This window comes from Temnothorax curvispinosus, unplaced genomic scaffold (genome assembly GCF_003070985.1).
Source record: "Temnothorax curvispinosus isolate PA1 unplaced genomic scaffold, ASM307098v1 QBEX01015766.1, whole genome shotgun sequence".
NCBI lineage: Eukaryota > Metazoa > Arthropoda > Insecta > Hymenoptera > Formicidae > Temnothorax > Temnothorax curvispinosus.
Window position 1 is genome coordinate 60,042 of NW_020225546.1, and position 14,940 is coordinate 74,981.

Here is a 14,940-nt window from a genome sequence, read left to right on the forward strand (position 1 = left end):
AATCAGTTACAGGACAGTAGCTCGAGGCGAGCCACAATGGCTAGTTCGCAATCATATACCGCAACTAACTCATTTCTATTTCAAATGATCTCGGGAATATTCTGGTACGCGACTTCATTAAGTTTGCATTACACAGTGGTGTTTATTGGACCCGATATATGCTTTTGCGAAGTAAACCTAAGCTTAGTTCTCATTACCGATACCTTCAGCTTTCCAATTTTATAGTAAAGACAATAGAGAAATTTTCATGTAGACAGATCGCGGGCTACTAGATAAAAATTTTACACGCTATCTGTCTTCGGATATTTTAAAACTGAATAGACTAATTGTAAGAGAGTAATTCATAGTTTTATAAAAACTTCATCGTCTTTCGGCTTTATTAGATATAAAAATCGACATAGATTATATTAATCCGCAAATTTTACGGTTCTATTTTGAAGTACATAATTATAAACATCTCTTTCTGGACCATCGATAAGATCGACAGTGTATTTTCCTGCAGCGTGATATATTGATAATTGGACCTTGTCACGTAACGCGCAAGTAAATTGCGTCCCGTTGAATTGGATAGCTTTTATGCGAAAGAAAGCGACCGGTTTCCGTGTCAACGTGGAGAAATAAGTTTCTCTAATGCTTTCTGTAGAAGTCAATTTTCTCGGTATACATGTCTTTTAGTCCACATATCACATAACCGCCATTCCAATTCTCCCGGGGCACACAACTAATCGCGATAACAACCGTCGTCGGGGAGGCGAAGGGGAGTTAAATATCTTATGTAGATGGGATTATGCGCGATGTACGACGTGCTTTAGGCGTCAGCTCGAGGACTCGAGGTAATACCACGCTGACAATCGTGCGCATTAGCGCCGTATCCTCTTAAGCCGTCGCGAATAGAGCAATGATGCGGTGGCAATAATGGTAGCGATAATCGATAACCGAGCCATAATCGGCCGTCGCGTTACTATCCTCGACTCGACTATCGAGATCGGCTACACAAGTTCTAGCCGCATCGGCGGATTTAATTGCGAACGACGACGGCGACGGCGACGGACACGCGCCATTAAATCTCGCGGCTTTCCCTCTCGTTCGCTTCGAGTGGCCAATCGAAGCTGTACACGGTTCCGTCGTTGGACATTCCCGCCGTATCGAACTTAATCGCGCGGGACTCAACGATCGGGCACCTGTCGCGCGCGCAAACGCGATTTCGCGGATTTATGGTCGCGCGCCTGGAGAGGCGCGACAGCAACAATGGGTCCGCCGCATTTTTGTTCGACCGTGCGTCGTAATCGCCCTATCTATCGTAAAATACCGGGTGTTCGACGGACGCGTGTAATATTGTTACAATATATATTAATCCGCGCGGGATTTACCATGTTACACGCGAGATTTAATTGCAAAGCAACGGATGAGCAAGCAGGGACGCGTGAAATATAACTGCAGTCATCGCATACCGAATCGCCGCGGAAATAAATCGCGCCCGGCAATGCCCGGCAACGCTCCTATTGTTTGATGATTTTTATCGATGCGGCGCTTTGCGTGTATTTTCATTAACGTGGAGGTATCCTTAGACCGGGTTAAATATACTCGTGAAATAAACTGAGCACGTTGATTGCCGTCTTGCGTGTCTCTTATTACGTCGCGTAATAAAGAAGGTATTACTCGAAATAGCCTAAAATTCTCTTTTATTCTTTTAGTTATACGAAAATGCTGAGGAAACTTTTAAAACGTGATATTTTACGTAACCGTACCTCTTGTTTAAATTACCCCCAGGTAATTTCAAACATAACGAGTATGTAATGAACATGTTGCCTAATTGAGTGAGACGAAAACGCGTGAATTTAATCTGGATGTAATCAGTAAATAACAGTATTAAATTGCAGGGAAAGTCACATAGAAATTTCAAAATATTGCTATCGCACTAATTAACCAGAAATTTCTGTCGAGTCGGTCTTGATAAAAAATCTTTATTGAGAAACTTTATGAGGTGGCGAAAAGAGAGTTCGGAAGAAAAACATAAATCCATTCCAGCCGATAAACGCCGATAATGCGATCAAATTTATCTATAATAGAGCAACGATTCTTCATCGCGACGTCGTAAAACAGAACGCGACGCTATAAAATCGGAAGCCGAAACCGGGAGAGACAGATCGATCGGAGCTCATTCCACTTTGTAAGAGAATGGCGCGTCGAAACGCACGATACTCCCGCGATACATCAGTTCGTTCGAAAAGCTTTCTGTCGCGTTCGTCTTGCAGCTGTAGAGAGACGTCTCGTAAAAGTTCACTGCCGCTCGCGAATGCGTCCATTGTTTGTCGCATGGCAATATTTCGACACTGTTTGCCGCGGCACCAGCTGGGCCGCACGATCTTCACGTAATCCCACATCCCCGCTCGACATTATTCTCCCTATCCGCGAAACGAAACAGTTCGACGTGCGGGAAAAGACTTAAACTTTACCGAGGACTGGGATAATATTGTATAATTAAATTTTAAGAAGGGTCAAAGTTACTTTTTTCTCCTAAAATATTGAACATTTATCTTCCTTTTTACTAAATCTTATATAATTTTTTATGTAGACACATATTTAAATGCTGGATAAAGTTTTGGCCATTAATATAGAAGCAATAGAACAAAATAATAATTGAATATTTCTGTGAATGAATTAATAATGCCATCGCAGGTTTTCGTGTTTTCTGAGAAATAAGGATTTCGGAATTTTTTTCTACAATGAGATTGATTTAAATGTCATATTGTTAGATCGCTTGGTTGATTTTATAAAAATTAAAATTTAACGAAATAGCCGAAATATTTTTTGGAGTATAAAGAATTAGATGCTCTACAAAATCGAACAACCTGTATAACTGATCCTTCGACACTGCAATTACCGTTTTTTTTTTTCAATGCGGCCGTAGCTTTGAAAGGCCACGGTAATACCGTAAAACTATGCTGTGAATTTTGCGGATTACTGCCCAAACGCACAGCGCGGTAACGTTATGCCGTTGATCTCTTACGGTCCGCGCGCGAACTATTATAGGAACTTTAATCCGTTTACGTTAAACGTTTTACTGCTCGCGTTCAAAGCGATAGCTTTTAATGCACGGGAAATGAATGAAACTGTACGGCTTGAAATTACTACCGTCGGCCATGTGTTTTGCTCTGGGCAACGCGGATGAAAGGTCCTGTCTGCAAAGGCACCGGCGATTGCATCTGCCGCAATGACCGGCGTTATTGCGCGGCTTTAAGGCCCATTTTCCCTAGCCAGACGATAAAATTCTACACTGTAATCGCTATTTACGCATCAACGCAGATCGGGTGATACGTTTTTATTTCAGTTTTTATCCCGACCGCGATGGAGCGGGGAAAACTTTGCGCTGCGCGCAAGTTGCATTTTCATCGACGATTCTCTTTCGTTCGCTAGATACATGCTCCTGATATCTTGTAACGCTCTAACGATGAATTCTTACAAAGATATTTGTGAAAAATGGAATATATTTGAGCTTCGATAGATCGGTTTTAGCATTGGAAAGTTGCCATGCGGTAGCGAGCAATCTTTCGCCTTAATCAGATTGCTTTTAGTGCTTTTGGCGCTTTGATTTGAATAAAACGGGTTTGAGCTTGACTTGGAGTTCGATTTTATGTACATATAACTCTAAAGGAGTCTAACGAAATTGTAGCTTGCGCGATACGAGTGTAACGGGACGCCGGTCGTTCGTGTAACGCGTTTTGCTTTCGCTTCTCCATTGCGCATCGTTTTAGAATCTAATCGCCGACACTCTTATTTCTGCGCTGGCACACTCACCAAGGCGTGTTGCACGTGTGCGTGAGGGTGAGATACCTGGCGCCCAGTTCGTACAGCATCCTCAGGACCGCCAGACTCGCTCCGACAGCATGGCCCCCCTCGACCCCTATTAGGCTCGCTAATCTAGCCTCTTTGTGCGCCCTCTCGATACCTGAAATCATGTATTATAACTTACTTTGCGCTATCCCTTCCCTCCTGTCGCCGTTATTCACTAGTAATAGCGAGAATCTGGAGCTGAGTCTCGTCATCATTATACGGACTCTTGCTCTGACAGGATAGATTTGTATTACGTGATCCTGATAATTCGGAGGTGGAGGAGATGTTTCGGACGTGTGTCTCAGGCAGATAAACCCCGCATATGATGCACTTTTAACCCTCGCGACCGTTTAGCATTATATACAAAAAAGCGGAAAGAAGTTCTTTTACGTTTCGTCTAAAATCGTGCATCGTCCATTAACTTTTCTCGGCGGAATAATCTTATTCTTGCGAGCTTTTGCACGTAACGCGAATGACATGTGAATCTAATAACGGCTGGAACGTCGTTACGAAGTTCCGGCCGTGCTTTCGATAAGTAATACCGATGGTAAGTGGATCTGCGAAGTTTGCAAATTCTCTTTGCACAACATCGGAAAACAACGACGAAGTCGCGCCGAAACGCGCGCTCCCGATGGACGTATGTATGTACCTATGTACGTTCCGGAATTGTGTCCGGGACGAAAGTGCCATCGGAGGAGAAAAATTCTTTAGTTAAACGTAATATCTTTTCGCGACTTCCATGTTCCCCTTTTATTTTGCGCTATTCGAGCGTGAACGATGCGAGTGTAAAATTCAATTACGTGCACAATGTGCGATGCACGTGGATCATGATTAAGCGAGCTTATCCGACGTTTCCGCTCGTCAGATTAATTAAATCTTTCAAATTGCCCGTGATTATCGGGAATGTCTCATCGCGACGATCGTTAATTACAATGTGTAAATAAAAGTTAATTAACCCGGTGATTGGTGTACGACGCCCCAAAGCCCGAAATCCAAGCCGATCGAAGAAAAGCTCGGCTTACGGAGCCGGAGCTCTTAATCAGTCGGTAATCGGGCGTTTTGTCAGCGTTCCGCGAATTCGATCTGCGACATTTAATCGCTTAATCGAATTCGACGGCGCGGCGCGAGATCTGGTCGGCGGTATCGGGAAATTCAATTTCGCGGTCTGCGTTTTGCGGATTTGATTAAAATACCCTATTGGATACGCGTTGGGGCTCCGCGAAGTGTCTCGCTGTCAATACGTTTGCGTAAAATTGCATAGATACGCGCGAATATATATTTATAACGCTTTTTTTCCCCCCCATGCGAATTCTTACTGGCCGTCTGCGATACTTCGATGTCGGCTTATGGTGGCTTACGAGTCCGATAAAAGGGGAAAAAAGTGCGCGGTGTAATTTATCATCCAATTACAAAGAATTCACGGCAGCTAGGTGGAAGTAATACACTTGACGCCGACGGCGGATTATCGCGCTTCTAAAAATATCGTTCCGCAGCGAGGTAATATCACAAAAGCAGTAACCGGAATACATAATAACGACCTGTGTTGCATCGTTACGATGTATACCGGTGTATATTTTTAATACGTTCAACGTGCGCTTACGCTCTCGCGTGCCGGCCGAACGATCGATAATTGAAGAGCTCATGCAGATAGAGCTTTTGTATAGGACAAAAAGTTTTCGGAAATAAATTCAATTTTACGATTTAAGGACACGCCAGTTTTAGGTTAAAGTCGTTTGTAAAGCTTAAAATTATTATTCTATTTTAAATTTAAAAAAGAACATACAAAATATATTTGCTTAAATTACAAAAGCACGAATTATTCTTTCAAGATTAAATGGTTCTACATCTTTTTTTCATGCAAGCGACTCACAGCGCTGGCATTGACGAATTATAATTTTGTTCGTATACTCGCGAAAGTTTGTGAAACGAAAGTTCGTAAGTAGGAGAGTGCCTGTACTACAATTTGCATACTTTTTAAATGTATAATCCTGTTTTAGGAAGACAGATCGCGGAAGCCATCTTTCAATACGAAAACTTCTGACGTGTCTATTCAAGATCGCTTTAGCGCCGACTCTTTCGACCCTCAACGAGTCCCTTTCCTACCCCGACTTGTAAACGGCAAAAAGCTTAACGATGCACTTCTTCCGACCGCATTTTCGCATTTCCTGAAATAAATCGCGTGCGTCATAGCGAAAACGTCATTTGTCGCGGCTTTAATTTTTCCCGTTGACGTGGTCGGCGATTACGTTGTATTACGGCTTCTCTAATGGACGAACGGACGAAAAAGGAGTGACGCGAATAAAACGCGTGCTGTCGATGGTCCCCTGATTTAGTGCGTCCCGCGATTTATACTTTTGCACCCGCCCGCACGTAACGCTGATACATTTGAACCTGCGAGTGTATCGGTTCGGGTGTCTCTGCACGTACATATGCACGTATATATATTCTGCACGAAGTGCATGCGAATGTATGTACGTGCCCGCGCACGTATATACCAAGACCAGCGTTTCGACATTATCGGAGGAGCTACGGCGCGGCGGGGCTCCATGGTTTCAGGAACATTCTTCCATTCCTCGTGGAATTTCTCATCTTCCGCGTTCTAGCGGCGCCCTTTCTTCCATCTGGCAGATTGCTTCCCCAAAGTGCTATATTTTGTACTTTCTCGCTCGCGAACTCTCCTCGCGCGACCCCCCTTTTCCAGCCGGGAGAGATAACGCGCTACCGTGTGTGTAACGTGCATGAAATTTGCATATTTTTAAAAAGACGGGCACGCGGTTTGCTTTACGGTGACATACGATCGTTTATCTTTCTATCAACACTCGCATAACGCGCACTGCCAGTAAAGCGGAGGTAATGCCTCGAAAAATATGAATCGAGAATAGATTGCGCGCGTACGGTGAAGTATAGGTACGTGATTTTCTCTTTGTGGAAACGCAAATGCAGCTCCGAAAATTAAACGCGACCTTCTTTTTCCGTCGAGACAGGTACACGAAATCATAGGCGGTACGTGCAAAATTGTTTTCCTCCAGAAACGTCATTCCTCGAGGTAGATTCGACACTTGAAAATATCGGACGAAAATGCAGAACAACGTCGCAGAATTACGGCGAGCGTCTGTATTCTCTTTCTCTGAGATACCTTGGCCTTTTTTAATCAGCAGCGAAAAAATTCGCGACGCGAAGAATACGCGGACGAGCTGTCGGTTTCGGTACAATCAGCTGTCCGTATGTATGAACGTACATATGCGTATTTTATGTTCATTTACATATGGATACGGCGCGGCGCGGCGTGGCGCGGCGACGTGCAGTCGTCGACATTCGGGGTTATCGAACGGAGCACGTCGGTCGGCAGCGCCGGACCGACATTTTTCCAATCCAGTCGGAATTTACCATCCGGCGCATCTTCCTCGTGTTCTATCATCTTCCCATCGGATTTGCGTTACGCTTAGACAGCGCGCATTGTGACAGCGGGACGGCGAAATCCAGCAGCAAATATTTGCTCACCAAATATAGGAAATTTTCTAGGAATTCGTCTGACGTGTACACATCCTCGCAAAATAAGACGCATTAAAAATAACAAAGAGAGAGAGAGGGAAAAGGATAGAGGAATAGTATCGAAAGCAACGGAACGTTAAGAGAGAAACAATAGCAACCGTAGTGGCGAAAAGCTATGGAAGGAATTTTATGTTATTTATTAAAAAACGAAAAAGAAACACGACATATTCCATTAGAGTTCAGGAATCTGTATGAAATTTTCTATATACCAGATAATCCCGAATCTATACTTAGCAAAATGCGCTTCAATCTCCTTCGCTTTAAACTTCTTCGAATAATTTTATCGCAGAGATTTCGTTGAATAAATATCGTAAAAATTTAATATAATGCGATACGTCAATATCGCTTAAGTTCGTGTCTGGTTGAAATATTCATTTCATTGCCCAGGGGCTGTAATTTCTATTCATATAGTGCTTGCGGAGAAACAGAAGCGTAATGACTATTTCTCGTAATATCAAACTCTCTCTGTAACGCGAATCCGTCTTTTCTTAGAAATGCATATGATAATCGATAAAGCAATGCTATTTACCAGGAATAATGTTCTTTTTCTTGTTCTTTTTTTATGATGTCGCAGATTTATCATGTTGTATTGGACTTTTTCTGTTATTTCTTTCATTGATTCACCAATTTTTGTTTGAAAGAGGATCTACGAAATCTCGACATGAATAATGTTTGTTATATCAAAACATTACGATTATTACAGTTATAAGAATAAATGTAACAGTAAATATCTTTAAAGCAATTTCTTTTTTGATAAATAATGTATATGGAGCTATTGATAAATTATCGCAAGAGTGAGGCAATTCATACGGTATGTGTGAAATCTCTAAAATAAAAATGTGTATGAACCATATTCTAATCTTTTAATTTTTTTCTGTATATCTTTTTGACTTTTATTGAAATCTCAGTGAACTATAATATTTGTTTAATCTTTTTGCAAAAGAGAAGCCAATATTACTATCAAAAATTCAAATCTTTTAAAAAACAAATGGAAAACGTTATAACGATTTGTTGTTGCGATGCGGCAGTAACGAATATGGAACAAAGTGGCATACAAATTTCATCGTGTAAATGAAATTTTTGAAAAGCGTCAAAATACTATGTTACATTTTTACCAATACGAGTGTATTGGATCATCATCAGATTTTTTATGGAATCAATAAATTTGTTCAGTGCTGCGTGAGAGACTCTCATCCTCTGTGTGGGAATTTCGCTTTTAAAAATAGAGGAGAACTGATGCGAGAGAAACGTTTCTCCCGGATCGATCTTATTACACTCTCGTTTTTTTCCAATTCTTTAGTGTAACATCGCCTGGAAAACTCAACTGTTCGACGGATCATCCTGAAATGGATTCGACGAGGTCGAAAGATGCTTCTTACGTTGGAAAAGCGATTGCTCGTTTTCCCGGATAGCGCTTCTTCCTCGCAGTCTAAAGTGCATTCTAAATTTTTGAGTGAAAGAATCTGTAGCGAAGATGATGGGAGGATGTGAGAACGAAGCGCGGAATGGAAAATGACGATTTCTCGCTTGCCTCCAAGTGTCACGGGATCTCGAACATGTCGAAGCGGGAAATAGATAACACGATTCGACAATGAAAATTTAATGCTGTAGCGATTCGCTGGCTCCAGACGCCGGGTACGCGGCAAACACGTGCTGCAGACGACACATTTCCGAGGACGACATTTTCCAGTTATGTTTTTATTTTCGCGAATATCCATCAACATGCGAAACATGCGAGACACGGAGATTACCAGGAAAGGGTCGGTGCAGAATGCGGATAACGGCCGGGGGAAAAAATTTCATAGGATGGATCTAAAAATCTGTTTGCACGGACGAGGGGAGTTATACCGTGGACTTTGTCTCTGTAACTTTAAACATTAGCCGGGTCGGTAGGGGAGGTAGGGGAGTAGATTGATATAGCGAGCAATTATGCAAGATTGATCCAGCGCCGCGTAACACATTAATCTCCGGGCGAAACTCGGATTATCAAGTAATATGGCCGGCATTAAAGGGTTAAGTGGAATATTCGTTGTAATTCGAGGTGGATAAATTTTCTGTCGACTGAAAAATAGCGAGGATTTTAAATTGATGGCTTTCGAAAGTTCTCCCGCGGACCGTCGCCCACATATTTTTGTGAGCGGTGAAGTGCCGACGACCCCGAGCGAACTCAATCGAAAGTGTTCAAAGTATCGAGCGCAGCTGAGGTCGAAATCTAACTGGCCGTACGCCAAATGTATCGCGAGGCGAATCTTCATTCTCGCGATGCATTTAACGTTCCTAATGTCTTATGTATTCTTAATTTTACCGTCGCATTCGCGAGCTCGTAAATGAGTGGTTAAAAGTACGAACCTTCCGCTGTGGTAACGAGAACCATACTGTCCGAATGCTTGTTGACCAATCGTCGAATGAGATCAATCTGTTCCAGGGCCAGCTGGACCGAGTCGAGATGCTGCGACGAGCAGGGCACGTACGCGGACCAAAACTGCAACAGTAAAATAGCCAAATACGTGAGTTAAATCGCACTTATCAATTTATTGCTTAATCCGTAAATACGTTGAGCGGCGCTCCTAATTTTTTAATATTTAATACGCGAAAATCGTATAATACACTAATATTTTATTCTAATTTATATACAACGAGTATACAAATTCAAAATTGATTATTATTTCATTATTTCAAAAACATGGAAATTTTGCATCGACGAACTTTATGGAATTTATTATGTTAATGGATATATTTTATAACGATACTGTAATGTAAAGTAGGCTGTTCTTATGCTAAAGCTAAAATCGATAAAAATGTCGCGATTTATTGCAAAGGATTATCTTTATTCAATATTGGCTCGTGGGCTTATACTCGCGTTTAAAACACGATAGCATTAATCGCATTCGTATTCTAATTATACGAGATATTTTCTGACACATATAATGCTCCGCTTTAATCCAACATCTGATAACGCTAGGAATAATTAAATGCGTATTACGTACAGTCTACAAACGCGGGGGTTATTTGCATTTTAAATTATAGCCTGATATCGACGACGATCATAAATAACGAAAACTTTAAGAGTCCCTTTGCAATGCAATGTTTAAAACAAGAATGTAACGGCTCGGTTTGGTATAATTTGAATTCTCTGAATGTGCTGTCTCTTAAGGTTACGCTCCATGCACGATATGTACTTGGCGTTGCAAAAATAATAATGCGATTTTAAAAAGGCACGCGATGCAAAGATCGCGATTTCTGTTTTCTCCCGTCACGCGAGATCGTCGTGTACGGCGATACAATTAGTTTCTCCTACTCGTTACGACATCCGTTTGACATTAGGGAATTTATGCGCATATTTTAGACGTTTATCATTTGTAGTTAAACAACCCGGTGATTAGATTTCTTTCCTTGCCTTTCGTGTGCTTCACTATGTCCGTACACATATTTTTCTCGAAGAAAACGAGAAAACGCGATTAAGCGAAGTTAATAAATTCTTATCAAGAGACCGCTGGCTGATGTCCCGTCAGACGACACCGTCGGAACTTGGAAATGAGAAACATTAAGTTCTTGCGCCCGGTCGGAACCGAGGCCGAGGTGTCTTACTTTGCCGCGAATTTTCCGCATTATGCACAAGTGCGCGCATCGCGCGTCGTCGGCGGGAAGTTTTATTTAACAACGCGGACGAAATTTATGTCCGAAGCGTGAGGTTACCGTCGCGGTGCCGTAAATCAACGTACACGAGAAGGCGCGAGAGCTCTTCCGGTTTTTCTTCGTGCTCATCCCCCGGTCCCGCTTCGACGTCTGCCGCCGACAGAAATTACACTCTCGCGAGTCGCAACGCCCGCTAATAGTGACGGGCTTTAATCGCGCGCGATGCCAGCGGTCGTAATTACATTCGAGACGTCTGTGTTTCGAATACTTCCGCGACTTTCTTCCGCGAGACGGCTAATTGCGACGAGTAAATAATTCAACGACAGCGGAAAGTTCAGCCTACGCTCGCTCAGTTTAATGTCGGTGCGCCAAACAGAAACGGGAGCAAGACGGGAGCTTCTAACTCTAACTTCTAATTGCCTTCATATACATATAGCTAAATAACTACTTGCGGCGCTTTAATCGAAAAAGAAAAGACTTGGAATTCTCAATGGTGTCTATTTGAGCATTATCCTTGGAGTTGTTTAGTAATGGACAAAATATTAACTGATATTAATGCCTGATATTATAATTTTCTTACTTTTTATATGGGACAGAAGATATGTTCATATATACAAACGGACACCGTTCCGTTCCGGATTCGCAGTCGCGTTATCAGCAATCTCAATTTTAAACGCGAAATCTTAATTTCAAACGTCACGGTGGAAGAAACGTGATTTTACAAGACTATAAGAACAGAGCTAATCTTGCATCGGAGAAAATGCAGGGATATTAAGCGGAATATTACTGACATCTGTATTAGCACAATCACCTTTCATCTTCCATTCTTTGGACACTGTAAGGAAGCGGTTACCGCAGCATTTTAGGTCAGACGTTCGCAGAACATGTGCGCGCGTGTGTACGTATGTATACGTTTCCCTTCCGCACCTCCAGTTCAGCCTCGCACAAGAACGAGCAGTAGTCACGGCGAGTTTTAGGTCAGACGTTCGTAAAAATACTCTCCTCTCGGTGTATAGAACATATGTCGCGTCTGCGATTCCACTTAAAGGCGAACTGTAAGGGCCGTCTCTCTTATGTACGTTTTAGCAATTTTGTGGCTGTATATTACGATGGCTGTATGGCGAGTTGGCTATTAAGACGGCCGTTTTAACTTACTCCGGGCAGACCACTTCGCGAAGGACCGCGCATGAAAGTCGATTTAAAAAATTGCTTTCTTTTTCATCGCGTTACTTTAATTCTCACATTTGGCGTCGTATAAATTTTAAACGTGTCGTGTTATACCGTTACAGAAATTTAGTACTGTGATTATTTGGCTAGTGATTAATTACTTATTTTAAATATTAAAAGCACAGTTTTTAATACTCAAAATAAGTAATTAATCACTAGCCAAATAATCACTTATACAGTAATAAATTTCTGTAAGGGTGGTGTCGCTTACTTCCATTTCTCAAAGTATTAAAACATGATTGTACATTATTCTTATTCCATAAGTTTTTAAATGTTTATTGTAGAACTTAAAACTCTATAAATGCTAAAAAATCTCGAAAGCTTTTTGAGCAATTTAATGGTTTTTATATCAAATATGTCAAAATTGTTAAAAATTTTTGAAATTTGGAAGTTTTCAATACTAAAAACTTCGATAAACGGTAAAAATTATACCAACATCTGAGTAAAAAATACCATTTACTATAAATGTGATTAATTACTGTTGTGATTAAATTATATAAACCATAACTTTATTCAAATCTGATATTATTGCACATTCTTATCATCTTTAATAAAAAACATAAACTATAAAACAGTACAATTTTTCACACATGTCTAATATGTTTTAAAATTCCTAAAAATTTCAAAATGTCTAAAAATTTTCAGACTTTTAAAAAATTACAAGCTTACAAAATCTTTAAGAATTCCTGGTTTAAAATAATATTAAAAATAATACGAAACTTTTATCATATATAAATAATTCAAAGTGCTTGTTAGCCTTTATTACAAAATACATCAATTAATAATACTATAATACTAACTATACTAAAGTATTTTGATAAATATGAAATGATACTTGTAAGGAATTAACGATTGACCAATCTGTGGGGATTCGAGATAGATTGAATGACAAAACGTTTGCACTTTAATAATAATGGTTTTAATATGCGAGCGATTGGCGCATAAGCTGTTCGCTTGAACAATCACTATTACTCGTGCTTTTTGGACATGACATAAGATAATAGTACTAACGAAATTTGAAGCGAAAATTGGCTATAAAAATTTATCGTGTTCAAATATCCAATTGATACGCATGAGACAATTGCATTTTTATTGCCGTTCGTTCAGTTATTGGATGTGAAAATATATAAGGAGAGATCGTGACAATAATGGAAATTTAATTTGGTCGCAGTTATATGAAAAAAAAAAAAAAAGAGAAAATGGAATTTGTGTTTCGCCGTTGGCGTTTCATCTTCCATCGGTCTCTCTTCTCGTACCTAAAATTCCGAAACAACCATGCGAGATTTAAATTTCCTCCCGTTCGTACGAATTGCTTCTCTCGCAACGAAGTCACCGAAAGTGTAACGCAAATTCCCACCGAGAATCCACCGACGCGATAAATCGGAGAGCCTCGTCTCATCTCAAGTTGGAATGCACTTTCGCGTTTTGTGATGTACCGGAAGTGCCGAAGGTTTCTCGAGATAGACAGCCCGGGGGTTCAAACGAAAGTATTTGTCACGCGTATTCTTCGCATTCTGCGATGCGTCAGTGTACTATGCGTGAGGAGATGTAGTGAGATGTTTTCATTCTTTTCCTTATTTATACAAGAGAAATGGTCTTTCCAAATAAATAGGATCTTTCTTGAAAAATGTTGGAAAAATGCTGCATACAAGAATTAACAAATCTCGAGTATTATCTAATAGTGAAATTTTAATATTGTAGTAGCAAAATTAATCTCTGTACTCTGTCGCGCGTTTGGTCGAAAAAGTGATCGTACAAAGGGATGAAAAATCTCGTTCACGCCACGATGCCATGTAAGATTCTATGCAAGTCGACGGCACGCGATCAATGGCGAGTAACCTTCCGTTGTGGCTACTGCCAGCTCGTCTGAATTAACCAGGACAGTGATAGATCGAGGCGGCAGCCTCGGTTTGGCTGCCGTATACACTCGGTGTACGCGTTATGTACATGTTACATGAATGTGTACGCGCCTTCGTCCCAATGGACATAACCGAGTGGTTATCCCTTTCGTCCTGATGTTGGCAGGCTGGATATCTTAAGGGATCTGTCGAGGTCGGAACATAATCCGAGATGCAGACTCTATACGATCGCCACAAAGGTTCCGCTTTGTAAGTTTCAATGTAAGATTGTATTAGGATAATCAGAAAAATTTTTTAAATTATATTGTTAATAAAATTTCGGTTATTAATCAAATTGAACGAAAGTCAAAGTATAAATGTGATTGGACAGCACAAATGCGATCGCGCATGCTTCTATTATTATTAATGACGTTCTATGCGATATCTCACGTTACGTGCCTCCTATATAGTATAATTACAAAATTCTCGCGTTACCCCGCATTCCAATTTTAATTGCGTTATTAATTGTTTCGCATAAAAATATGATATCTATGAAAAAGTTTTCGCGTAATTATCCGGGCATTGTTGCGCTGAGCTATCATCCCCGTAATTTTTCCTCGTTATTACTCGCAAACCTCGCGATCGCAGATTGGCATTAATTATGAAAAATTGCTCGTAACGCGCGGCGGTATGTTGGCGCGCGCATGGTAAACATGATGCGTTTTACTAGCATCTCCACTCATTATGCGTCGAATTAATATTCCATTTAATAACATTAATGATTTCATTACCCTGCTACAGTAAATGGCGCGCATTTACACGTCTTCTCGTTAGCTCGGTGGATGCTCATTTG

At 40.9% G+C, this 14,940-nt stretch overlaps 1 protein-coding gene across 2 annotated transcripts in view; it reads right to left on the bottom strand.

The window, feature by feature from the left end:
• LOC112466024 (dipeptidase 1) overlaps positions 1 to 14,940 on the bottom strand; it is a 77,417-nt gene that overhangs the window by 41,307 nt on the left and 21,170 nt on the right. For both annotated transcript variants that reach the window (XM_025033880.1, XM_025033881.1), the window contains exons 4-5: positions 9,736 to 9,868; positions 3,799 to 3,949 (exon numbers count right to left, since the gene is read on the bottom strand). In XM_025033880.1, coding sequence (XP_024889648.1) covers positions 3,799 to 3,949; positions 9,736 to 9,868 — 284 coding nt within the window. The remainder of the gene's footprint in view (positions 1 to 3,798; positions 3,950 to 9,735; positions 9,869 to 14,940) is intronic.